Source organism: Chlorocebus sabaeus, chromosome 5 (genome assembly GCF_047675955.1).
Source record: "Chlorocebus sabaeus isolate Y175 chromosome 5, mChlSab1.0.hap1, whole genome shotgun sequence".
NCBI classification, from domain to species: domain Eukaryota; kingdom Metazoa; phylum Chordata; class Mammalia; order Primates; family Cercopithecidae; genus Chlorocebus; species Chlorocebus sabaeus.
Window position 1 is genome coordinate 10,973,561 of NC_132908.1, and position 26,792 is coordinate 11,000,352.

Genomic DNA, 26,792 nt, shown 5'->3' on the forward strand with positions numbered 1-26,792 from the left:
GTGCGCTCGTGTGCATGTGTGCACAACTGTGTGGTCTGGCAGGCTTGTGAGATGGTGCCCATGTACAAGCAGCTCTGTTGTGTGTGCGGTGCTGCTTGGAGGCCATGGGCCTGGGCTTTTGGGTGTGTGTGAGTGTGTGTGTTTCCACTGGTGGAAAATGGGTGTATCCCTAGGCAGGAGCTGGGAATGTCTGTGGGCCCGAGGTCCAGGGAGAGCAAGCCTACAGCTGTAAGTGGCCAGACCACGTGAGAGGGGTCTGGGAGCCTTTGCGTCTGTGTGCCTGCGCTTCAGAGTGTCTGCATGAGTGGAGGAGTGTATGCACACCTGTGTATGCAGTCATGCACATGCATGTGTGTGTATATGCATGCATATATGCTTATGTGTATGTAAGCGAATGTGCTGCTTGTGTCTGCTCTGTGTGTCTGCTTGTGTCTGCATTTGCCTGAGTGTGCATGCGTGTGAGTCTTGCTTTCACATTCAGTGCTAGTCAGAGGTTCCAATTCCTGTAAACCTCATGGTGTCATTTTCCAGCAGACATCCCACAGCAGTGGCGGTGGGCACCACAGCCTAGGCTTGGTCTGACCTATGGCTTCCCCTTTTCAAGCCTCTGTCTGCAGGGTGTAGAGGGGATGTAGGTGAAAGCAGGACACCCGGTCCCCAGCCGGCCACAGGCCCCACTATCCCTGGCATTTTTGGCCTGAAGCCACCCATGGGAGTCTAAGGGAAGTCACATTACTAGGACTGGCCAGGGTAGACCTGCCCTGGGAAATGTGGGTTCACCTTCATTGTACTGAAAGTGAAAATCAGATCATGCCTCTCCTCTGTCTCTCTTAAAACCCTCCAAAGAGTCCCTGTTGCATTTCACGCAAAACATGAGTCTGTACCCAGAATCTCAGGTGTCACCAGGACCCTGCTGGCCAGAAGGACTTGGGAAGGAACCACCCATGGCGTACCCACAGTGTCACTCTGGGCTTCGGGTCCCTTCCTGTAAAAGCTGAGTAGGAAGTCCTTGCAGGGGGCAGGGATGATTGTGTGCTTGTGGCCATTCCTCTGTCCAGTGGGTAGACACTGGGAGGCTCTGGAGACTTGGCCATGAAGGAGACAGCCCTCCCCGTGGGCCAGAGCCTTTTCACTTTGCATGTAGCCATATGAGATAGTAAGGAGCGATTGCTTCCCCATGCTTTTAAAAATTTTATATTTTATATTTTATTTTTTGAGACAGGGTCTTGCTCTGTTGCCCAGGTGGAGTGCAGTGGTGCAGTCACCACTTACTGCAGCTTCGATCTCTCAGGCTCAAGTGATTCTCCTACCTCAGCCTCCAGAGTAGCTGGGACCACAGGTGTGCACCACCACACCTGGCTAATTTTTAAATTTTTTTCTAGAAATAGGGTTTCCCTATGTTGCCCAGGCTGGTCTCGAATTCCTGAGCTCAAGTAATCCTCCCACCTCAGCCTCCCAAAGTGCTGGGATTACAGGCGTGGGCCCCCGTGCCCAGCCCCTCAGGCCATTTCTGTGCCTGAAATAACACTGGCTAACCATGGTTGACATTTCTCTTGTTCCCAGAGTGAAACGAATGAGTGCTTCTTCTTTAATCCTGCAGCTACCCCCATGTGGTCGGCACTTACGTTTTCACTCTTATTTGGCAGAAGAAGAAATTAAGTCCTGTTAAGGAACGTGCTTAGGATCACATGCTAGGAGGTGGTCACGCTGGAATTCAAATCCAGGCAGGTGCTAGCTTGAGAGCCACTGCTCTGTAAAGCCTTTCTCAGGCCTCCACTCAGGCCAAGGGAGGAAGAAGGAGGAAGGGCCCTCAGGCAGGAGCAGCCTGAGCAAAGGTCTGGAGCTGGGACCGAGCATGGCATGTCAGGAGAGAGGGGGAAGAGCTCTGTGGCTGCAGGGAGCAGTGTGAGGTCAAAATGGAGAGGCAAGAGGAGGGAGGGGCGTGGAGGTCCTTGATGCCAGCATGAACGCTCCGGGCCTTCTGTGGGGTGCGCGGCACGGGGAAAAGCTCCGGCTGGGTGCCCTGGCTCAAACTATCCTTGTCTCGGGCAAGGACACCTGCATGGACCCAGTCGTTCAAGCCCCAAACCAAGTCCATCCTTGACTTCTGTCTTTGTCTCCCCCCTCATCGGGCTGTGAGGAGTAGAGTGAAACCACAGCTGCAGCTTCCTGGCTAGTCTCTCCACTCCTCTGCCCCCACAACCCAGTCTCCATGTAGCAGCCAGGGGCGTCCACTGAAAACGAAAATCACTTCATGTCTCTCTCTTTCTCTCTTTTATTTATTTATTTATTTATTTATTTTTTGAGATGGAATCTTCCTCTGTTGCCCAGGCTGGAGTGCAAACACCTCCTGGGTTCAAGTGATTCTCCTGCCCCACCCTGTCGAGTAGATGGGATTATAGGCCACTCACCACCATGCCCGGCTAATTTTTGTATTTTTAGTAGAGACGGGGTTTTACCATGTTGGCCAGGCTGGTCTCGATCTCCTGACCTCAAGTGATCCTCCCACTTTGGCCTCCTAAAGTGCTGAGATTACAGACATGAGCCACTGCACCCAGACTCCTCTCTCTGTCTCTCTATCTCCCCACCCCCCACCACCCCAAAAATGCGCATTCCTGATGCATTTAGAACAAAATCCAAATTCCTTTAAGTGGTGTGTGAGTATCTACCTGATCTTGCCTCACTGACCTCTTGACCGCATCACTGACTGCTCCCCCATCACTGCGCACCCACACTGGCCTTTCTGTTCCTCATACACACAAGGTCACTCCTGCTTCAGGGCCTTAGCATTCGTCATTCCCTCTGTGGGAGTGCCCTTCCCAGGCCACCAGCCCCTTCTCGTCATTCAGGTCTCAGCTGAGGGTGCCTGCGCAGATAAGCCCCTCTCCCCATCCCTCCTGGTTTATTTTCTTCATCCGCATGTGCTCAGCACCCGAAACTGTCTCTTGTTCTCTCCCCATCCTTCACCAGATTATAAACTCTATAAAAGCAGTTCTTTGTTGGTTTTGTTCACTGCTGCATCCCAGGCATTCAATGAGCACTTGTTGAGTGAAGAAATCAGACTCAGTCTTCCCCTCTGTAAAATGGGACCACATTAAACCTCCTGGCAGGGTAGTGGTGTGGCTCAGAGGTAATATTTGTACGCAGTTGGACTTCTTCCTTACTGGCCCAAGGACTTACCTGGCCACCCCTCCTGGAGCCCAGCTTCCTCCAGCTCCCCCATGCCCTCTGCCCTGGGAGCAGACACCTTAGCAGAAGGGCTGTCCTCCAGACCCTTTGCAGCCAGGCCTCTCTGCTCACAGATCCCCGAGGACATCTGTGGGTTGACGCCCAGAGCCCAGCCCCAGCCTCATGCAAATTCTGTCTCCCAGTCCAGCAGCTGTGGCCTCCTTCACTCGGCCTTTTAAAAGAAATTCTTGGGCTGACTCACACTTCCTTTATCTCCAGCTGGGTTCACTCAAGTGTTGCTGTTTTGCAAGGCTGAGGTTTGAGTCCCTCAGAAGTCATCTCCGATGCAGGGGTGCTGTATGCTTCAGTGAACTTGGAATGAGGGTCAGGCCCCCCAGAAAACCTCTTACCAGGACAGTTGGGAAACCACCCCCCACTGGTGGTCAGGGCATTCTGGGTTGGAGAGACTGCTTTGGGGCTTTGGCAGGTGTTTATTTTGTCCCTCCCCCTGCCTCCCACCTAACACCATCCCAAAGTCACTCAAAAAAATGCTCCTGCTGCCCTGGGGGTGCATTTCAATGTCTCATGTCCCCCGCTTTTCCTTCCTTCCCTGTGAAATCAGGCGTTTGGATTCAGTGCACTTCTCAGAAGGTTTGTTTCTTTCTGTGCAAACACGTGGAGTGATGCTTCGTCTCGATTTTCTAGAACACTTCCACTTTCACAGAATTGTGGTTATTTTGAGAAAAAGGGTCTGTTACAGGTACAACAATATACTGGTACTGGTCTGCATTTCTTGTTGATGTCCCTGGAAGAGTTTTTATGTAAATAAAGTCACACTGCTCCAGGGGAAAGGAATCCCTGAGGAATTCCCTGGAGAGAAAGGCGTGGGCGACATTTACCCCATGTTCTCCCCTGTCTGCAGTAGAAAGAACTGGAGCTTTGAAGGCAGGCTGATTTCAGTGTCAACCTCTTCCTGGCTGTGTGGCCTTGAGTAAGTTACTTAACCTCTCCAAGGGCCTGAATTGCTTGGGGGTAGATTTAGGGCACAGTTACCCCTGGATACTATTTTGACGGGGGTGGGGTGGGGGGATGGGGGGTGGGGGAATGGGAGGTGGGGGTCGAACCTTTCTTATTTACTTATTTTTTTTAGAGACAGGGTCTTGCTCTGTCATCCAAGCTGCAGTGCAGTGGCACAATCACAGCTCACTGCAGCCTCAACTTCCTAGACTCAAGTGATCCTACCACCTCAGCCTCCGAAGTAGCTGGGACTACAGGCACACAACACCACGCCCAGCTAATTTGTTAATTTTTTGTAGAGACGGGGGTCTCCCTCTGTTATCCAGCCTGGTCTTGAACTCCTGGGCTCAAGTGATCCTCCCGCTTTGGCCTCCCAAAATGTTGGGATTATAGGCGTGAGCCTGGCCTGGAACCCATTTTTAATAAGTGGAAGTGAAACTCACATAACATTTACTAATTTGAAATGAACAATTCAGTGGTGTTTAGTACATTTACAGCCTTGTGCAACTGCCACCTCTCTTTAGTTGGAAAACATTTTCATCATTCCCAAAAGAAACTCCGTATCCATTAAGCAGTCATTCTCTACTCCCTCTTCTCCTTGGTAGTTAACTTAGGTACTACTGGGCTTTCTTGACTGAAGTCCCTGAAAAGGAAACAAGTGTTTTCCAGCTGGGCCACCACCTGTGACAAGTTGTCATTTGCGTGGAGATGGGATTCTGTTCTGGGTATGTACGTGCCTTTCTATAATTTTTTTTTTTTTTTTTTGAGATGGAATCTTGCTCTGTCGCCCAGGCTGGAGTGCAGTGGCCGGATCTCAGCTCACTGCAAGCTTTGCCTCGCGGGTTTATGCCATTCTCCTGCCTCAGCCTCCTGAGTAGCTGGGACCACAGGCGCCCGCCACCTCGCCCGGCTAGTTTTTTGTATTTTTTAGCAGAGACAGGGTTTCACTGTGTTAGCCAGGATGGTCTGGATCTCCTGACCTTGTGATCCGCCCGTCTTGGCCTCCCAAAGTGCTGGGATTACAGGCTTGAGCCACTGCGCCCGGCCTTTTTTTTTTTTTTTTTTTCTTTTTTCTTTTTTTATACAGTCTCACTCTGTTGACCAGGCTCATAGTGGTGTGATCTCAGCTCATTGCAACCTCCCAGGTTCAAGCGATTCGCCCACCTTAGCCTCCCAAGTAGCTGGGACTACATGCGCCCACCACCACGCCTGGCTAATTTTTATATTTTTTGGAAGAGACAGGGTTTTGCCATGCTGGCCAGGCTGATCTCGAACTCCTTACCTCAAGTGATCCACCCACCTCAGTCTCCCAAAGTGCTGAGATTACAGGTGTGAGCCACCACGCCCAACCCCATTCTATAAATTTTTGTTGTTGTTTGTTTGAGACAGAATCTGTCTCTGTTGCCCAGGCTGGAGTGCAGTGGTGCAATCGCAGCTCACTGCAACTTCTGCCTCCCAGGTTCAAGCAATTCTCCTGCCTCAGCCTCCCGAATAGCTGGGATTACAGGTGTGTGCCACCACACCTGGCTAATTTTTTGTATTTTTAGTAGAGACAGGGTTTCACCATGTTAGCCAGGATGATCTCAATCTCCTGACCTTGTGATCTGCCCGCCTCGGCCTCCCAAAGTGCTGGGATTACAGGCGTGAGCCACTGCGCCTGGCGCCCCCAATCTCTAAATTTTTTTTTTTTTTGAAACAGAGCCTTGCTCTGTTGCCCAGGCTGGAATGTAGTGGCGTGATCTCGGCTTACTGCAAGTTCTGTCCCCTGGGTTCACGCCATTCTCCTGTCTCAGCCTCCGATTATAGGTGCCCGCCATCACGCCTGGCTAATTTTTTGCATTTTTAGTAAAGACGGGGTTTCACCGTGTTAGCCAGGATGGTCTCGATCTCCTGACCTCGTGATCCGCCCGTGTCTGCCTCCCAAAGTGCTGGGATTACAGGCATGAGCTACCGCGCCTGGCCCCCATTCTCTAAATTTTAACACAGCTGAGAGTCATCTAACCACCACCACAACCAGTACACAAAATAATTTCATCCCCCCCAAAAAAATTCCCACTTGCTACCCTTTTGTTGTCGTCCCCTCCCCTGTTCCCAGTCCCTGACAACTACTGCTCTGTTTTCCGTCCCTAGAGTTTTAGCTATGCCCGAATGTCAGATGAATGGAACCCTGTAGATGTGAACTTTTGGGTCTGGCTTCTTTTGCCCAACACCAAGTATTTGAGATTCATCCAAGTTGCTGGTTGTATCGGTAGTCCACGCCTTTTCATTGCTGAGTAGTTGTTTATGGTATGGATGTACCACAGCTTGCTAAATTCCTCTGTTAAATCAGGTTGTCTCCAGTTTGGGGTGATGATGAATAGACTGCCCTAAACATCTATATATAGGTTTTTGTGTGAACGTAAATTTTCTTTTCTTTTTGACATAGGGTCTTGCTATGTTGCCCAGGCTGGAGTGCAGTACTGTCATCATAGGTCACTGCAGCCTGGACCTCAGGGGTTAAGTGATCCTCCCACCTCGACCTCCCAAAAGTGCTAGGACTACAGGCGTGAGATGCCACACTCCGCCTTGAATCTAAGTTTTTATTTCTCTAGGTTAGACACCCAGAAGTGGAAACGCTGGGTTGTATGGTGAGCGGATGTGATTCTGCTCTGTTTGACCTGCATAAGTTAAACCTCTATAGACCTCAATCTCCCACTTTTGTAAAATGGGTATAAAACTCCTTTGGGTTATTGTGAGGATGAAATGAGACACATGAGGCACAGAGTAAGTGCTCAATAAATGTTTGCCTTTTGTTTTTGGGCTGGATTTTGTTTCATCCGTATCTTTGGCCATGTTTTTACCTACAGCATGGGGGCCATTGGCCAGTGCTGTTGCAAGAGGTGGGGTGTGAGGATTTCTTTGAACCCCATTTTTAGGGCCAAAGGTTGGACTCCTGGGGAATTCATTATCAAGTCTGGCAGTAGACAGAGGTCCTCTCTGTAGAAAAAACGAGTTAGGATGGTTCAGTCCCTTTATTCCACATAAGGGGAAAGTGAGGCTCAGAGAGGGACAGAGCCTTGCCCAAGGCCACTCAACCAGGCAGTGGCAGAGAAACAGTTGGCCCCAGAGCTCCTGACTTGCCAGGCCCATGTACCTCCACCTTGATTCCAGTGGCCAGTGTTTGTTGAATGACTAAGTGTGAATGAGTGAGAACACATTCCTAACACATTAGGAACACAAACTCTGGAGCCAGCCTGCCAGGGTTTCGTATCAGGTTCTTCCTTGCACAAGCTGTGTGATTTTGAGCACGTTCTTTGACCTCTCTGAACCTCAGTTTCTTCATCTGTAAAATGGGTACAATCATTGTGTCTGCTGTACAGAATGATCAAGAGGCTTAAATGAGGTAACATGGCCAGGCACAGTGGCTCACGCCTATAATCTCAGCACTTTGGGAGGCCGAGGTGGGCGGATCACCTGAGGTCAGGAGCTCGAGACCAGCCTGGCCAACATGGTGAAACCCATCTCTACTAAAAATACAAAAAAAAAGGCCAGGCGCGGTGGCTCAAGCCTGTAATCCCAGCACTTTGGGAGGCCGAGGCGGGCGGATCACGAGGTCAGGAGATCGAGACCATCCTGGCTAACACGGTGAAACCCCGCCTCTACTAAAAAATACAAAAAACTAGCCGGGCGCGGTGGCGGGCGCCTGTAGTCCCAGCTACTCAGGAGGCTGAGGCAGGAGAATGGCGTAAACCCGGGAGGCGGAGCTTACAGTGAGCTGAGATTCGGCCACTGCGCTCCTGCCTGGGCGACACAGCGCAACTCCGTCTCAAAAAAAAACAAACAAACAAAAAAACAAACAAAAAAAGTAGCTGGGCATGGTTCCAGGGACAAGAGGGACAAGAGGGACAAGAGGGAAACTCTGTCTCAAAAAAAAAAAAAAAAAAAAAAGTGGGGTAACTTACGCAAAGACTACAACAGTGTCAGGCACACAGTAAGTGCTGAATTAAAGCTAACTTTGGCCAGGCATGGTGGCTCAAATCTGTAATCCCAGCGCTTTGGGAGAGTAGGGACGGAGGATCACTTGAGCCCCAGAGTTTGAGACCAGCCTGGGCAGCATAGTGATGACCCCGTGTTTACAAATAATTTAAAAATTAGCCAGGTGTGGTGGCATGCACCTGTGGTCTCTGCTACTCAGGAGGCTGAGGCAGGATTACTTGAGCCCAGAAGGTTGAGGCTGCAGTGGGCTATGATCATGCCACTGCACTCCAGCTTGGGCGACAGAGCAAGACTGTCTTAAAACAAGATAATTTTTTAAATGAAATTAATGACAAGGACATGGTGGGGGGCTGCAAACAGATGTTTTCACAGGGAGTTCACAGTCCTGCCAGTGACGGAGCAGGTCTCCTTCTTGGTTTATGGAAAAGTTGAGGAAAATGTGGATAATTCATGTCCAGGGACCTGTAGCCAACAGGAAAAAGCCCCTGCCTTCCTCTACTCAGAGCTGCTCTAATACAGAAGCCACAAGCCACATGGGGTGACTGAGCACTTGAATGGTGGCTTAATATGAGTTGAGATGAGCTGTCAGTGTTAGTTATACAATGGATTTCAAAGATGTGGTATGAGCAAAGGTCCTGAGGCAGGAGGTTACCTGGCATGTCTAGGAACAGCAGGACAGTGAGTGGGAGATGAAGGCAGCGATCTGATCTTGTAGTGTCTGTTTCTGTGTCTGTCACCCCACTCGACTGTTGCTTCCTTTGGCAGGGGTGCATCTGCCTTGTATGTCTCCATAGCCGCAGGGGCTGGGCGGCATCTGGCATATAGTAGGTGCTTACTACATGTTTGTTGAATGAATGAATGAATGAATGAATGAATGAATGAATGAATGGATAGATGTTAGTGGTAACTAAATGCCGCTGAGTTAAACTGAGCCCAAGGAGAGAGAGGACCAAATGCCTGCTGCAGTGGACACTGGTATGTGCCCAGGTCCCCCCTCTAGACAGACGTAGTCACTCCCCAGCTGCTGGGAGAGCTGGTCGCTGATGGTTAGTGCCCAGGTGAGTCCCTCGCTAGGCATGGCACCCTAGACCCCCCACCCCACGGGACAGCACACCTTCAATGACTGTTGAATATGGAGTACAAAAGCCCGGCCCCCTTTGCCCCAGGCAGGACAGCTCTACAGTGCTATTCCAGCTCCAGAACTTTCCCCAGGGATGACTGAGGCCTTTGTTGTGACTGCATCGCAGCTCAACTCCTCGGCTGGTCCTGCTGACCTCACTCCCACGCAGGTGCTGCCGCCAAGAGCACTCCTCAGTAAACCTGCTCACTGATCTGTGGGTTCCTTGGGAACCTGACCTGTTAACCTTCTCAAGCCATAACCGTGTCATTCATTCGTTCGTTCATTCAATAAATATGTACTGAACAGCTATGCCCCAGGCATTGTTTTGGGATCCAGCAGCAACCCCAAACAGACCAGGACTGTTTGTGTAGGGATATTGGCCATCGAGTTTTTAGATTTCACCAAGACTGAATCTCATCATCTCCAGCCCCACCATGGCCATGCCACCCCTGGGATGCCTGGCTGCATCAGCTCCCTAGATGGGCCCTTAGAAGGTATGGACAGGTGTGGGGACAGGAAGGGAACAGACCCAGGAGCCCAGGTCTGTGGAGTCAGGCAGGTCTAGACTGGAATTCAGCTGAGTACTTTTTTGCATTTCCCTAGTGACTAATGATACTGAGCATCCTTTCCTGCGCTCACTGGCAATTTGTATACAGTGTTAGTCCACTCTCGTTGCTATAAAGGAATACTTGATGCTGGGTAACTCATAAAGAAAAGAGGGTCGGGCGCGGTGGCTCACAGGTATAATCCCAGCACTTTGGGAGGCCGAGGTGGGTAGATCACTTGAGGTCAGGAGTTCAAGACCAACCTGGCCAACATGGTGAACCCTCGTCTCTACTAAATATACAAAAATTAGCTGGGTATGGTGGTACGTGCCTGTAGTCCCAGCAATTTGGGAGGCTGAGACAGTCAAGCCACTGCACTTCAGCCTGGGTGACAGAGCGAGACTCCCTCTCAAAAAAAAAAAAAAAAAAAGGGGGGGCCAGGCATGGTGGCTCATGCCTGTAATGTAATCCCAGCACTTTGGGAGGCTAAGGTGAGAAGATTACTTGAGCTCAGGAATTTGAGACCAGCCTGGGAAACATAGTGAGACCTCATCTCTATTATAAATAAAAACAAAATGTTAGCTACCAAAAACTAGGTGGCTTGCACCTGTAGTCCCAGCTACTTGGGAAGCTAAGGTGGGAGGATCGCTTGAGTCTGGGAGACTGAGGCTGCAGTGAGCTATGATCACACCATTGCACTCTAGCATGGGTGATAGAGTGAGATCCCGTCTCGAAAAATAAAATAATAAAGAAAAGAGGTTTATTTGGCTTACAGTTCTGCAGGCTGTACAAGCATGGCACCAGTATCTGTTCGGATTCTGGTGAGGCCTCAGGAAGCTTTCACTCTTGATGGAAGGCAGAGCGGGAGCAGGCATGTCACATGGTGAGAGAGAAGGGAGGAGGTGCCAGGCTCTTTTAAACAACTAGACCTCAGATGAACTCATAGAGAACTCATTGCTGCAAGGACAGCACCAAGCCATTCATGAGAGATCCACCCCCATAACCCAGACACCTCCCACTAGGCCCAACCTCCAATACTGGAATGATGTCACATTTCAACATGAGATTTGGAAGGAAAAACCACATCCAAACCATACCATACACCTTCTTTGGAGAAATGTCTGTTTAAGTCCTTTGCTCATTTTTAAATTGTTGTTGTTGTTGTTGTTGAGTTGCAAGTGTTCTTTATATATTCTAGATACTAGACCCTCATCAGATATATGACTTGCAAATATTTTTTCCCATCCTGTGAATTGTCTTCACTTTTTGGATAATGTCCTTTGATGCACAAAAGTTTTTACTTTTTATAAAGTCCAATTTATTTTTTTCTTGTATTGCTTGTGCTTTTGCTGTCATCTCTAAAGATCCATTGCCAAACCCAAGGTTGTGAACATTTACCCTTCTGTTTTAGGAGTTTTACAGTTTTAGCTCTTATATTTTGGCCTTTGGTCCATTCTATATATAGACAGAGAGGTTGAACTTTCTTCTTTTTCTTATTGTTCTGGCATTATTTATTAAATGATTCTTTTCCCACAGAATGATCTTGTTGGCCCTTGTTGAAAAGCCATTGGGGGCCGGGTGCGATGGCTCATGCCTGTAATCCCAGCACTTTGGGAGGTCAAGGTGGGCAGATCACCTGAGGTCAGAAGTTTGAGACCAGCCTAGCCAATATGGTGAAACCCCATCTCTACTAAAAGTGCAAAGATGACTGTGCGTGGTGGCTCATGCCTGTAATCCCAGCACTTTGGGAGGCCGAGGCGGGCAGATCACCTGAGGTCAGGAGTTCGAGACCAGTCTGACCAACATGGAGAAACCCTATCTCTACTAAAAATACAAAATTAGCTGGGCATGATGGCACATGCCTGTGATCCCAGCTACTAGGGAGGCTGAGGCAGGAGAATCGCTTGAACCTGGGAGACGGAGGTTGCAGTGAGCTGAGATCGCGCTATTGCACTCCAGCCTGGGCAACAAGAGTGAAACTTCACTTAAAAAACAAAAAACAAAACAAAAAAACAAAGATTAGCTGGGCATGGTGGTGCATGCCTGTAGTCCCAGCTACTCAGGAAGCTGAGGCGGGAAAATAACTTGAACCTGGGAGGTGAAGGTTGCAGTAAGCTGAGGTCACGCCACTGCACTCCAGCCTGGGTGCCAGAACAAGACTTTGTCTTGAAAAGAAAAAAAAGAAAGAAAAGGAATAGATGTATGGGTTTATTTCTGGAGACTCAGTCTATCCTCTGGATCTATATATGTCTTTTCTTATGTCAGTACCACACAGGTTTGATTATTGTAGGCTTAGTGCCTTTTTGAGCCTCAGTTTATTTTTCTCCTATAAAGGGAGGGCAGAAGTAGGTCTCTGGCAGGGGTTTTTGGATGAAATGAGCTGGAATATACCATAGCAGCTAGCAGCATGCTTGGCCTATAGTAGTAGAGGAAGCATTACTGTTATTATCTTATGCAAGATGTAGGTTGTGCTTAAAGCCTCCTCCAGAGAGCTGGAAATGTGTAACAGTCAGTTTAGGCTTTAAAACAAAATACCATAGACTAGGTAACTTAACAACAGAAATGTATTGCTCATAATTTCTTTTCGAGATGGGGTCTTGCTCTGTTGCCTAGGCTGGAGTGCAGTGGTGCAGTCACGGCTCACTGCAGCCTCTACCTCCTGCGCTCATGTGATCCTCCCACATCAGCCTCCCAAAGTGCTGGGATTACAGGTGTGAGCCACTGTGCCCAGGCTGCTCATAGTTCTGGAGGTGGGAAGTCCAAGATCAAGGCACTGGGAGATTCAGTATCTGGTAAGGACTCAAATTCTGGCTCACTGTGTCCTCACAAGGTGGAAGGGGCAAAAGAGCTCTCCGGGGACCCCTCTTAAAAGGACACTAATCCCATTCATGAGGGCTCCACCCTTATTCATGAGACTTAACCACCTCACAAAAGACCTACCTCCTAACACTTTCACACTGGGAATTAACTTTCTTTCTCTTTCCCTTTTTAAAATTTTCTTCTTATATTTTTTCCTTTTTTTTTTTTTTTTGAGACGGAATATTGCTCTTGTCGCCCAGGCTGGAGTGCAGGGGCACAATCTTGGCTCACTGCAGCCTCCGCCTCCCAGGTTCAAGCGATTCTCCTGCCCAAGCCTCCTGAGCAGCTGGGATCACAGGTACCCACCACCACGCCCAGCTAATTTTTGTATTTTTAGTAGAGATGGGGTTTCACCATGTTTGCCAGACTGGTCTTAAACTCCTGAGGTGACTCCTACCCACCTTGGCCTCCCAAAGTGCTGGGATTACAGGCGTGAGCCACCATATCCAGTCTCTTCTAGTTTTTTGAGACTATGCAATAAATTATAGTTAACCATATACAGTGGAACATATGAATTTAGGGGGAGAGGGCACAAACATTCTGTTCACACCAAGGCAGTGTGCCGTGGACAGCAGACATCACCATCGGTGCAGAGGCCCGGGAGTGTCAGTCATCAGGCACTGAGGTGTGACTTTACCCTATTCTACCCACGGTCCCTTGAAAGCCCAGCCCTGGGCCTGCGTGAAGTGGACAAAAAGGGGCACCTCTTGAGGCCAAGATGCATCGGCTTTCACATGACCTGGTGATACTCTGTGAGTGAGACAGCAGGAAGTTTGCTTGTCACTGAGTGGGGGAGGGCTGGGCCCCAGAATCATTCTAGGGTCCCACCCCCAGATATTCCAATGCAGGAAGGCTGTGCTGCGGCCCTGGGACCTACAGTTCTTCCCAGATGTTACGTTATTGAAAGAACTGTGCAGTGAACACCAATAACCCACCTTGCGGATTCTACAATGAACAGTTGACTCTAGTTGCCTTATCTCAGCTGTAGCCACCTGTCCTTCCCTCTGTCCACCCATCCATCCACCTTATTTCTTGTTGCATTTCAAAGTAAGTTGCATCCAAAGTAAAAGACATCCATCCACTGCCCCTTTGCATACTTTGGCAGGCATTTCATTAAATACAGTTCAAAATTTGTGTGTGTGTGTGTGTGTGTGTGTGTGTGTGTGTTTATAAAACCTGTGTTTCAAAAAGAAATTTCCCAGAGTATTCTTCCATGGTGCCAATCCAGGATAGTGGGTAAGACGTTATGTTAAGAACCACCACCCTGATCATTGAGACACCTGAGAAGAACCCTTTGTAAGGGTTCCCAGGGTAAGGATTGGTTCCTGGCTCTACCTCCTCCTAGCTGTGTGATCTAGGGTAGGTCACATCACCTGTCTAAGCCTCAATGTCCTCATCTCTAAATTGGGCATACGAAAAGTATCTACTGGCCGGGCGCGGTGGCTCATGCCTGTAATCCCAGCACTTTAGGAGGCCGAGGCGGGGGGATCACGAGGTCAGGAGATCGAGACCATCCTGGCTAACATGGTGAAACCCCATCTCTACTAAAAATACAAAAAAGTAGCTGGGCGTGGTGGCGGGCGCCTGTAGTCCCAGCTACTTGGGAGGCTAAGGCAGGAGAATGGCATGAACCTGGGAGGTGGAGCTTGCAGTGAACCGAGATGGTGCCACTGCACTCCATCCTGGGAGACAGAGTGAGACTCCGTCTCAAAAAAAAAAAAAAAAAAAAAAAAGGAAAAGTATCTACTTGTTAGGGTTGTCATGAGGAGTAACTGAGTCTCTGCACATGAAGTGCCTGGCATGGTGCTTGGCACATAGTAAGGGGTCAGCTAATAACAGCCTTTGCTATTACGAAGATGTCACTGTATGGATACCCTTCCAGAACAACCCATTTTCTGTTTTTTTTTTTTTTCCTTCAAGACAGAGTTTTGCTCTTGTTGACCAGGCTGGGGTGCAGCAACCCCTTTTTTTAGTGGGGTTCTTTGTTTCTGGAAACCAGAAGCATTTTTGACCTGATCAGCCTGGGAACTGGTGAACAGGCAGACTGAGGATAAAGCCAAGGCCTACAATTCCTATCACCTTACCTTTGTCCTCACTGGTGCAGGTGGCAGGAAGCCCCCTTCCAAGGATATTTGATCTCACTGGGGGGCTGGAGCTTGGGGAGGCTGGCACACGGGGTTGCTTCAGGCCTGAGTGTGAGGGTGATGGATTGTGGTGCGGGGGAGGGGGAATAATCCTCCCTAGAGGGGAGGCTTACCCAACATGTGTCAACAGACCCCAGTTGTCTGCTCATGACTGTAATTTAAGATGCCGATTTCACAACTCCTGGAGCTGGTGAAACACTACAGCCCTTTGGGTGTTTTGCAGGAGATTTAAGGAGCTGCATATTAGTGAACACGCAGGCTGCCTTGGTGCCTGGAGCAGAGCTCACGTTCTAGAGAGAATTTGCAGATTGGAAGCCCATGGGCCAGAATCAGTCCACGGATGACTTTCAGGGGCACGAGGTTTGTTTTTGTTCCTTTGTTTTAGAATTGAATTCGTTGCCAGCATTTTTTTTTAAACATGGAGATTATACATGAAAATGTCTTGAGCTGGGTGCCGTGGCTCACACCTGTAATCCCAGCACTTTGGGGCACCGAGGCAGGTGGATCATCTGAGGTAGGGAGTTCGAGACCAGCCTGGCCAACATGGTGAAACCCCATCTCTACTAAAAATACAAAAAATTGGCCGGGTATGGTGGCAGGCGCCTGTAATCCCAGCTACTTGGAAGGCTGAGGCAGGAGAATCACTTGAACCTGGGAGGTAGAGGTTGCAGTGAGCTGAGATCGTGCCATTGCACTCCAGCCTGGGTGACAGAGTAAGACTCCATCTAAAACAAAAACCAACAAAAGAAAATGTCTTGAAAAATCAGATCTAGCAACAATGGGCCCGCAGTCCTGCATGACAACCATTGGCTAAGTGTGCTTGGACCCCTTTTGCCAGGACGTCAGACAGCCAGTTTATCCCTGCTACACCAGGGTTACCTGTCTGTCTGCTGCTCACAACTTAGTTTGAGAACCCAGGCTTTACTAGTAAGATAGACACAGACTCAACTATTTATGGTTCAAAACAGAGGGCGGTGAGTATTATAGCTTAGGGCAGTGGTTCTCCATAGAGGTGATTTAGCACCCTAGGGGACAGTGGCAATGTCTGAAGACATATTTTGGTTGTTGCAACTTGAGGAGGGTGCCATGGTATCTAGTGGGTGGAGAGTGGGATACTGCTCAACATCCTGCAGTGCACAGGACAGCCCCCATGCCAAAGATTATCCAGCCCCAATGTCAGTAGGGCTGAGGTTGGGAAACCATGGATTAGGGGCACCGGCAAACTGGCCTGGAGGGAAGAGGTTCATTCCAGTTGTGGGGCTCAAGAAAGGCTCCCTGAAGAGAAGAGGTCTTGCTGGTGAGCAGGCACTTGACGACTAAGCCAGGTTTCACCTGAGAGTGATTGACAGGGAGGCATGTCAGGCAGAGAACAAACAACACAAGCAAAGGTCTAGAGGCACCTTTGATGGGTGGAGGTGGGTGAGGGTGTGAACAGTGAGATGGAGCCTGTGGTTCAAGATCCATGAAGTTTGGGGTCAGATGAATGTGGGTTTGAGTTCTGACTCTTACCACTCACTAGCCATGTGGCTTCAGGCTTGTCATTGGTTTAAACCTCAGCTTCATCATCTGTAAAATGGGGATAAGAAATGAGGTTATGTAGGGCCAGACTCATCTATCCGAAGTCCTCCATTTCTACTCTGCGTCCCAGCCATTCTCAACTACTGGCAGTTTGCTACATGCTTCTTGCTTTCTCTCCCCTGTCTGGCCCCTCCATGTGCAGTTCCCACTGCCTGGAAAGCTCACATTCCAGATGTGTGGATTACACCATCAAGGTGTTATAAACCCAGTGCTGATATGCCCAGACTTGTTTTGAAAAGACCACTCTGCCAGCAACAGGGTGTTGGGCTTGTGGGAGTGGGGTAGGGAATCTAGAGGCCAAGGCAATGATGGGGAATTCCCAGGCTCATACAAGAACCCTGGGAGCTTCTGCCTTCACTCTAACTCCCTTCCCCATCACTTCTCTGGCCTTAAGGTACCTTGGGGGAAGGTCAGTGAGGACCCACTGGGCATGAACGGGTTGGATTGTCTCTTGGTTAATGTTCCTGCTCCCTTCTCAGCTTAGGAGCCGGGTTACTTTATATTTCAGGGTTGAGGTGTTGTATTAGTCTGCTCTCACACTGCTACAAAGAACTACCCGAGACTGGGGAGTTTATAAAGGAAAGAGGTTTAATTGATTCACAGTTCCGCAGGGCTGGGAGGCCTCAGGAAACTTACAATTATGGCAGAAAGGGAAGCAAACATGTCCGTCTTATGTGGCGGCAGGAAGAAGAAGTGCCGAGCAAAGGGGGAAAAGCACCTTATAAAACCATCAGATCTTGTGAGAACTCACTCACTATCACAAGAACAGCATGGGAGTATCCGCCCCCATGATTCAATTACCTCCCATGGGGTCCTTCCCATGGTATGTGGGGATTATGGAAAGTACAATTCAGCAAGAGATTTGAGTGGAGACACAGCTAAACCATATTAGGTGTAGAGGCCAAAACCTCATAGAGGCTATGGGCCAGCCCCCCGGCTTCCTTAAGCCTCAGTTTCCTCACCTGTGTAGAACAGTCTTTTCAGGGTCTGTGGGGGTACATGGGATACTTCCTACAAAGTTCTTACAATAGGACCTGGCTCAATTTTATAAAAATGAAGCTCTTGGCCGGGTTTGGTGGCTCACGCCTGTAATCCCAGCACTTTGGGAGGCTGAGGTGGGCAGATCACGAGGTCAGGAATTTGAGACTAGCCTGGCCAATATGATGAAACCCTGTCTCTACTAAAAAATACAAAAATTAGCCAGGCATGTGGCGTGCACCTGTAGTCCCAGCTATTCAGGAGGCTGAGGCAGGAGAATCACTTGAACCCAGGAGGCGGAGGTTGCAGTGAGCTGAGATCGCGCCACTGCACTCCAGCCTGGGTGACAGAGTAAGACTCTGTCTCAAAAAAAAAAAAAAAAAAAGAAAAAAGAAATCAAGCTCTTGGTGAATACTCTCTGAATGCCCGGTACTGCAGGAGGCCCTGAGAATTCAGTCTCTCTCAAGAACTGACCTTGACTTTAAGGATTGCCTGAGTTAGGATTTGTGGACTTTGCTGACTGGGGACATCCAATTTTTAGGGAGAAATTCCTGGGAATTTTATTTGAAAGATGTGCACAAAGATTTAGCTTTTACAGGTGGATCACGAGGTCAGGAGATCGAGACCATCCTGGCTAACACGGTGAAAGCCCGTCTCTACTAAAAAAATACAAAAAATTAGCCGGACGTGGTGGCGGGCGCCTGTAGTCCCAGCTACTCGGGAGGCTGAGGCAGGAGAATGGCGTGAACCTGGGGGCAGAGCTTGCAGTGAGCCGAGATGGCACCACTGCACTCCAGCCTGGGCGACAGAGCGAGACTCCATCTCAAAAAAAAAGAAAGATTTAGCTTTTAAATAGGTCCACAGTGGCTATATTTATAAAGTGAAAAATTGGAAATAGCCTTAATGTCCAACTATAGGATATTGGTTTAATATGTGATAAGACTTGCCCAGGAGCGGTGGCTCACGCCTGTAATCCCAGCACTTTGGGAGGCCGAGGCAGGCGGATCACGAGGTCAGGAGATCGAGATCATCCTGGCTAATACGGTGAAACCACGTCTCTACTAAAAATACAAAAAATTAGCCGGGTGTGGTGGCGGGCACCTGTAGTCCCAGCTACTTGGGAGGCTGAGGCAGGAGAATGGTGTGAACCTGGGAGGCGGAGCTTGCAGTGAGCCGGGATCGTGCCACTGCACTCCATTCTGGGCAACAGAGGGAGACTCTGTCTCAAAAAAAAAAAATTGTGATAAGACAAATCGAGTATTATGCACTAATTCAAGAGGAAGCAGATGCATATTTGCTGATACTGAAAGATGTTCATTATTAAGTGAAAACAATATACAAAACACTATTTATATATCAGTAATAGGCCAGGCATGGTGGTTCACACCTGTAATCCCAGCACCTTGGGAGGCCAAGGAGGGAGGATTGCATGATCCCAGGAGTTCAAGACTACCTTGGGCAACATGGTAAGACCCTGTCCACAAAAAATACAAAAATTAGCTGGACGTGGTGGTGCACGCCTGTAGTCCCAGTTACTCAGGAGGCTGAGGTGGGAGAATCACCTACGCCTGGGAGGTGAACGCTTTAGTGAGCTGTCACTGTGCCACTGCACTCCATCCTGGGCAACAGAGACCCTGTCTCAAAAAAAATACACACACACACACACACACACACACATTTTAAAACACACATTTTAAAACCTGGAGGCTAACATACCTCAAAATTAACAGTGGATATCTATAAGCGGCTCTTACAATTATTTTCTTATTCTACATTTTTCCCTTTCTATTTTTTTTACAATAAATGTGCATTTGTTTTGTGAAAATAGCAATATATTTTATTAACCTTAAAATTATTTGATGCTATTAAAATATAAATAAAAATAATAATAAAAGAAAGGGCAAGTTTGCCAGCTCTCCCCGTCTCCCTCCCCAGCCTTATCTCCTGACTTGATTGATCACTCCCAATAAACACGGACTCTTAATTCGTTTCAGTATTTACAAACCTCAAAACAAGGCCATGTAAAGATGAATAATCATACTCTGCAGGTGATCTGCATGCACGCCAAATTTTGAGATGCGTTGAAAGAGGAAGTTCTTTACCTCTCTGCCTTCCATTATTTATTCTCATTTAAGCCAGTTCCTCCATTCATTCCTGAGAGCGTTTATTTACTTTTATCTACGCATGCGCACTCCTCGCTGATAGAGAGGGCCGGTTTTCCCGGCGGTCCCGCCTTCTGACGTCGACCATTGGCCGGCTCTGCCAGCACGCTCCTGATTAGTGGCTGCGGGCCGGGCCCCGCTGCTCCTCAAAGTTGGCGGGAAAGCGGCGGCTAGTCCGAATGGCGGCGGCTGCGGACTCGTTCTCAGGCGGCCCCGCGGGGGTGCGGCTGCCTAGGTCGCCGCCACTCAAGGTGCTGGCGGAGCAGCTGCGGCGCGACGCGGAGGGCGGCCCGGGCGCGTGGCGACTGTCGCGAGCGGCGGCGGGCCGCGGGCCGCTGGACCTGGCGGCCGTGTGGATGCAAGGCAGGGTAGTGATGGCGGACCGCGGCGAGGCGCGGCTGCGGGACCCGAGCGGGGACTTCTCGGTCCGCGGCCTGGAGCGGGTGCCGCGCGGACGGCCCTGCCTAGTCCCAGGTAATGCCCGAGCCTCACCGGGCGTCCTCTTCCCTGCTGTCCGCCGAGAGGTTGCCGAGGCCAGATTCTATCCGGGTCTTGACACTCGACGGGGGCAGGGGCGGGGCGGGTCTGCCCCTCCTCCGGGCCTCTGCCTCTGCGGGTCCCCGCTTGGGTACCCTTGCTCCGGTCCCTCCTCGGTGAAGTTGATCTTACGATAAGCAGTCCCTTCAACAAATACAGATTTCTGGGACTCTCCCACCTCTAGTGGGAATCTTCTGGGGAGGGACCCAGGCACCTGCATTTGTCACAAGCCCCCTCCCCCAGTTGATTTCCTTGTTCGCCATCAAGTTTTGGGAAATACTGTCCTGGGAAACTTCTGCTCATCCTTAACGTCTCAATTCAAACGTACCTTTCTCAGGGAAGTCCTCCCTAACCCCTAGGAACGGGAGACTCTCCTGTACTACTTCGTTGAACTGTCTTGGGCTGCAGCTCACTCGTGTTTGCCTCTTTTCTTTCTTTCTTTCTTTTTTTTTTTTTTTTTTTTTTTTTTTTTTGAGACGGAGTCTTGCTCTGTCGCCCAGGCTGGAGTGCAGTGGCCAGATCTCAGCTCACTGCAAGCTCCGCCTCCCGGGTTCACGCCATTCTCCTGGCTCAGCCTCCCGAGTAGCTGGGACTACAGGCACCCGCCACCTCGCCCGGCTAGTTTTTTGTAATATTTAGTAGAGACGGGGTTTCACCGTGTTAGCCAGGATGGTCTCGATCTCCTGACCTCGTGATCCACCCGTCTCCGCCTCCCAAAGTGCTGGGATTACAGGCTTGAGCCACCGCGCCCGGCCTTTTTTTTTTGAGACGGAGTCTCACTCTGTCGCCCCGGCTGGGGTGCAGTGGCACGACCTCGGCTCACTGCAGCCTCCACCTCCCGTATTCAAGCGATTCTCATACCTAAGCCTTGCGAGTAGCTGGGATTACAGGCATGTGCCACCACACCCGGCTAATTTTGTATTTTTTAGCAGAGACTGTGTTTTGCCATGTTCGCCAGGCTGGTCTCGAACTCCTGGCCTCAAGTGATCTGCCCACCTCGGCCTCCCAAAGTGCGGGGATTACAGACATGAGCCGCTGTGTCCTGCCTGCTACCTCTCTTAAACCATTGATGCTGAAGCTTGAGGGTGCATCAGTCTCTCCTGGAGGGCTTGCTAAAGCTGGGATGGCTGGGACTCCACCCTCAGGGTTTCTGAGTCATGAGGTCCAGGTGGGGCTGGAAATTTGCATTTCTAACCAGCTCCCAGGTGATGCTGATGCTGCTGGACTGGCGACCATACTTTCGACTTATTAAATGTTTTATTTATTTGAGATAGGGGACTCACTGTGTTGCCCAGGCTGGCCTTGAGCTCAAGCAATTCTCCTGCATCAGCCTCCTTGGGTAGCTGGGACTACATTCCTGCACCACCATGCCTGGTGTTTGGGGGCCATACTTTGAGAACCACTGGCCCAGACCATGCTACTGGAGGGCTACAGCTTTGTGGTCCTGACAAGGGTATCCTCAGTATCTGGCCCAGTGCCTGACACATAAGTGCTCCAAGAACCAATTGTCGAGTGACAGGCAGTGGGGATCCATCTCACTTGTTCCCTGGGATGTCAATTGAGCACGTGTTGTACATCAGCCCCCCATGTACAGTGCTGGGCTGCAGCCAAGACCCAGATAAAGTCTGCTGGGAGACAGGCAGTGAGCAAATGTCCCAGAGGATCACTGACCCCTGGGGAGCCATGAGGATGTGCAAGGTGCTCAGTGGCCCGGGGAGGCTTCTAGAGGATGTGAGGTCTAAGCTGAGGAGGTCTGAGGATCCATGGGCCTTCCCTCACCTTGGCTCCCTCCCCTGGGAAATCAGGCCAAGATCACTTCATTCCTAAGGGCCCTTCCTGCTCAGTCTTAGAGTCTAACTAGAGATAGGTCAGTGGTCTGGTCTGAGCTGCTTTGCTCTGGGACACGCTTAGGTCGAATTTCTGGCTCCACCCCTTCCCAGCTGAGCTGCCTGGAGCACTTCTGTTAACTTTTCTGGACTTGTACTATTTTGTAAAAAGGAGTGAATCATTCCTGCCTGTTGTGTGGATTCAGTAAGTAAACAACTGCCTTAACACTGCACCTGGCTCATAGTGAAGGCGCAAAACATTGGGACCTGTTTACTGCCACATGCTCGTGTTCCCTCCCCCGACCGCCTTACCCTTCAGCTTTCCCTCTCTTCCTGCCCTCAGCCCCGGCGTTGGTCTAGGACAGGGTCAGCAAACTACAGGCCTCCTCTTTTCACGTGTCCTGCGAACTAAAAATGCTGTTAAATGTTTTATTTATTACTATTATTGTTTTTGAGACAGAGTCTCACTCTGTCTCTCTGGCTGGAGTGCAGTGATGCAATCACACCTCACTGCAACCTATACCTCCCGGGTTCAAGCAATTCTTGTGCCTCAGCCTCCCGAGTAGATGGGATTACAGGCATGCACCACCACACCCGGCTAATTGTTGTAGTTCTAGTAGAGATGGGGTTTCACCATGTTGGCCAGACTGGTTGGTCTTGAGCTCCTGGCCTCCCAAAGTGCTGGGACTACAGGCATGAGCCACTGCGTCTGGTGGGATTTCACATTTTTAAATGGTTGAAAAAAAAATCATAACATGTGAAAAGTATATTAAATTCAAGCATCAGTGTTCATAAGTAAAGTTTTATTGGAATACATTGGTAATTTACAGAATGTCTTGGGCCTCTGTCCCACTACAGCTGGAGTTGCGTATTTGGGACAGAGACCCTGTGGTGGGAAAAGCCCAAAATATTTACTATCTGGCCCTTTATAGAAAAAGTTTGCCAATCCTTGGCCTTAGCCTTGGCCCAGCATGTAACCCAGGCTGATTGGTGTGTTGGTTTGCAGGCGAAGCCCCTTGCAGGCAGACTGGGACTGTCTCCTGTCTGGTCTCAGCCCTGGCATAAGCCTGGCATCTAGTAAATACTTCAGTGTTTGAACCAATGGGTATTGGTGAACCCGTCTGACATACCCACTGGCCTGAATGCCAGCTGGCAGGGGCCCTGTCATTTCCTCTTGTTAATTAATACCGAGTCCAGCTTGACAAAGTTGAGTCACTGCCATTAGGCAGGGAGGCAGGGAGGTAATCGGGCCACTAAAACATAAAGTAACATTGCAGGCTAGAGTGAGGTGGCGCAGAGGAGGGACAGCTGATCCAGGCTTGAGGGCTCAGGGAAGGCTTCCTGGAAGAGGCAGCCCTGAAGGATGCATTGGAGTTATATATAAGGACCAACCCTCCTGGGTTGCCTGGGACTGAGAGGGTCCTGGGATGTGGGACTTGCAGTGTTAAAACTGAGAAAGTTGGGCACCCTCAGTCAGTGTGCAGTGGCGGGAGATTGTGCAGCTCCATGGAACAGCCTGTGCAAAGGCTTGGAGGGGATAGAGCCCCGTGCCTTTGGGGAGCCTGAGGCAGCGGTGGAAGGGAGGATAGAGCCTCAGTGGCTGTCTGGAAGGACATGCCTGCTTCAAGATGGCCTTGAACTCTGCTCACCTCGCTGCTGCTCTAGTGCTGTTCCCCTACCACCTCTTCCTCTGGAACATCCAGTTTATTTCCATAAACCTAAGATGCTGAAGAGTTGAATGAGAAGCTCTTCCTGCCCTCAGGCTGCTGTCTGTCTGCAGGAGAATCGGAGAAGCCATGCTTACCTAGATAGTGCTTGGATCAACTGAGTTCTGGAGGCAGGAGGTGGATTCAAGAATGTTGACTGCAGCATTGGGGTGGGGATGGTTTTGAAGAGGAGGAAGCTGGCAGGAGATGGGCCGGAGCCATTGGAATGGTCGTGGCAACCGCGGGGTGGGGATGCGGGAAGGAGAGGGAGAGACCTGGAGAGCTGCTTTGCAGTGGGAGAGGGTGTGGGTAGAACCTACAGGACCAATTTGTCCCATCGCATGCCTTTGAGCTCATCTGGCTGGCTGTGTGTGCCTTCCTAGTAGAGCTCCTGTTCCCCTCTCCTGGTTGGAATGCCCTCGGGCTTGTTCTTTTCCTGGGCCTTTAGTCGTTCTACTATGGGTTCCAACCCTACCAGCACTTTAGGCTCATTCAGAGGGGATGGCAAGTGCATTTTCAGAACCAGTCTCTGTCACAGACGGACCCAGGTGGAATGTGGGGAGGAGTTCTGAGATACTTGAGCACATCCTGCCTGGGGTTCAACAGCGGAATCAGGGGTCAGCTTGCCTGGCTTCCTTCAGTCAAAGCCCCAGGCCCCACGTACAGTGCAATGAAAGCGGCCTCACAGGGGCAGGCAGCGGGGCTGGCACCGGGCCTGTCTTTCCTGCAGTGTTTGGAGTTTTCTTTTACACAGTCGGGTTTTGTGTGGTTGAGACTGGCCAAGTTTTGCTTTCAAGGAGAGTCACTTCCCCAAGGGAATGGGAAGAGAGTCACAGTTAATATGTCATTAGATCATCCCGGTGGCAGCCGGCCCTTGTGTGGATTTGCTTGTATGTGCTGGAGGAGGTGGCAGGGATAGGTTCCAGCAGTTGGAACAATGGGGCGGGGGGCTGCCTGCCTACCCTTTTCGGCAACGTGGAGGGAAAATTGGATTTGCTTGGTCAGAGGGTGTCTGCAGAAAGAGGATGTGACCTGTGCACAGAAACCAGTCACATACCCTGTAGCATTGAGCAAGGAACGGGATTAGAGGAAAGCTAAGGTTTTCTGCTCCTACCTCAGAGCAGGCTAATTATAACTCTGACGGGAGCGTCGCCTCCATTCTTTGGGCATGATTACATTTTACATGACAGTTTTGTTTGGCCTAGTAAAATCAGAAACCAAAAAAGATGGCTGGGTTCAGTGGCTCATGCCTATTAATCCCAGCACTTTGGGAAACCAAGGTGGGTGGATCACCTGAGGTCAGGAGTTCAAGACCAGCCTGGCCAACATGTGAAACCCCGTCTCTACTAAAAATAAAAAAGTTAGCTAGGTGTGGGGGCAGGCACTTGTAATCCCAGCTACTCAGGAGGCTGAGGCACAAGAATCGCTTAAACTCAGGAGGCGGAGGTTGCAATGAGCCGAGATTGTACCACTGCACTCCAGCCTGGGCGACAGAGCAAGACTCTGTCTCAAAAGAAAAAAAAGAACATTACTATGGGCTTTTCTTCTTTTTCTAGGAAAGTATGTGATGGTGATGGGAGTGGTTCAGGCCTGCAGCCCTGAGCCCTGCCTACAGGCTGTGAAGATGACAGACCTTTCTGATAATCCCATTCATGAAAGTATGTGGGAACTGGAAGTGGAAGATTTACACAAGAATATTCCTTAGATAATGTTGGAACTGTCGTTAAAAACAACCAAAATCCTGAAACTGTTTAGAAGCTTATAATGATGTGGATTTCATGGACATTTTTCAATGCGTATTTTTCAAAAGTTTCTCAGAGAGCCTTGCTTTGGTTGACCAAGGAGTCCGGATGTAGGAATGTTTAAGTCCTGGGATACTTCAGTGACACAGCCTCTGCCGCCCCTTGCTTTGCCTGTGTTCGCTGATGAAAAGCAGATGCTTATGTTTCTTTTTCCTTCCTGGTTTGTGTATGTTAATTCTCTCTCTCTCTTTCAGACACAGAAGTCTCATGTTGCATTTTCCAAATTTTATGAGTGATGATACTTTTTCCATTTCTGCCGCATCCCTGTTTTACAATGCAAAATTTAAGCGCGGTTATTGCCCGTGGTGATTAAAGTGTGGTTATGGGCAGGAAGACAGACTGTGTGAAAAAGGAATGACATCAGGGCTCCTCATCTTCATCAGCAATTACCATCACCAGTTTGCAAGTCAAATGGTTTATTTCCTAACGACAGGCACGGCGGCCCCTGAAAGACAACAGCTCCCTTTCTGCTTCGGACACCACTCAAACATTTAGACACGGCTCTGTCCGTTTTCCCAGCTAGAGAAGGTGATACCTTCTTTTATCACTCAGAGATGTTGAGATGTTTTCAGAATTTCTTGTTGAAATGAAAAACATCAAGATAAAGGACACCTTTCAGGCATTAGCTAAACTTCTGCTTCATAACTTTCGGCGAGACATGGTGAGCCTCCTGGTTTAGAGTTCTTTTGTCTTTTTGTATGGAATGACTTTTTGCTGTGATTGTTTTGAATGTTGGGTTTCTGCTGTCCGCTTAGTACCCATACCTGAATTTTTTGAGACTGTAAATATCGAGGGAGTTAGATTATGTTATGACATGACTGTAGACTTTTGTCTGGATTATTGATATTCTACCTCTAATAAATTGTTTAATATGCTGTATGGGGTTTCTCTTTTAATAGACTTTAAAAAAAAACAGTTTTAGGTTTTCAGGAAAATGGAGGAGAAACTACAGCATTCCCATATACTCCACACTCACACCCCACTCCCAGTTTTTCCAGCTGTGAACATCTTTTATTAGGTTGGTACATTTGATAAACCAACATTACATTGTTATTAGCTAAAGTCTAGTTTACATTAGGCTTCATTCTTTCTCTTATACATTCTGTGGATTTTGCCAAATGCATAATAACATGTATCCACCATTACAGTATCGTCCAGAACAATTTCACTGCCCTAAAAATCCTCTGGGTTCCCCTTAGTCACCCCTCCCCCTGCAACCCTGACAATCACTGATCTTTCTTTTCAATTTTGCCTTTGCCAGAATATCACATATTGGATCATACAGTAAATAATTTTTTCAGACTGGCTTTTTTCATTTACTATGCATATATGATTCTTCCATATCTTTTTTTTTTTCTTTTTTTTTTTTGAGACG

General features: G+C 49.3%; 1 protein-coding gene across 2 annotated transcripts; it reads left to right on the forward strand.

The window, feature by feature from the left end:
- Positions 1-19,658: 19,658 nt before the first annotated feature.
- Positions 19,659-26,294, forward strand: RMI2 (RecQ mediated genome instability 2). Of its 2 annotated transcripts, XM_007985852.3 has the most exons (3): positions 19,659-20,020; positions 25,172-25,273; positions 25,612-26,294. In XM_007985852.3, exons 1-3 carry the CDS (start codon positions 19,726-19,728, stop codon positions 25,647-25,649), a joined length of 435 nt encoding a protein of 144 aa, XP_007984043.1. In that variant the 5' UTR covers positions 19,659-19,725; the 3' UTR covers positions 25,650-26,294. The 2 variants fall into 2 exon arrangements, with proteins under 2 accessions (XP_007984043.1, XP_007984035.1); XM_007985844.3 differs by having other exon boundaries at positions 19,661-20,020; positions 25,172-26,294.
- Positions 26,295-26,792: the final 498 nt, after the last annotated feature.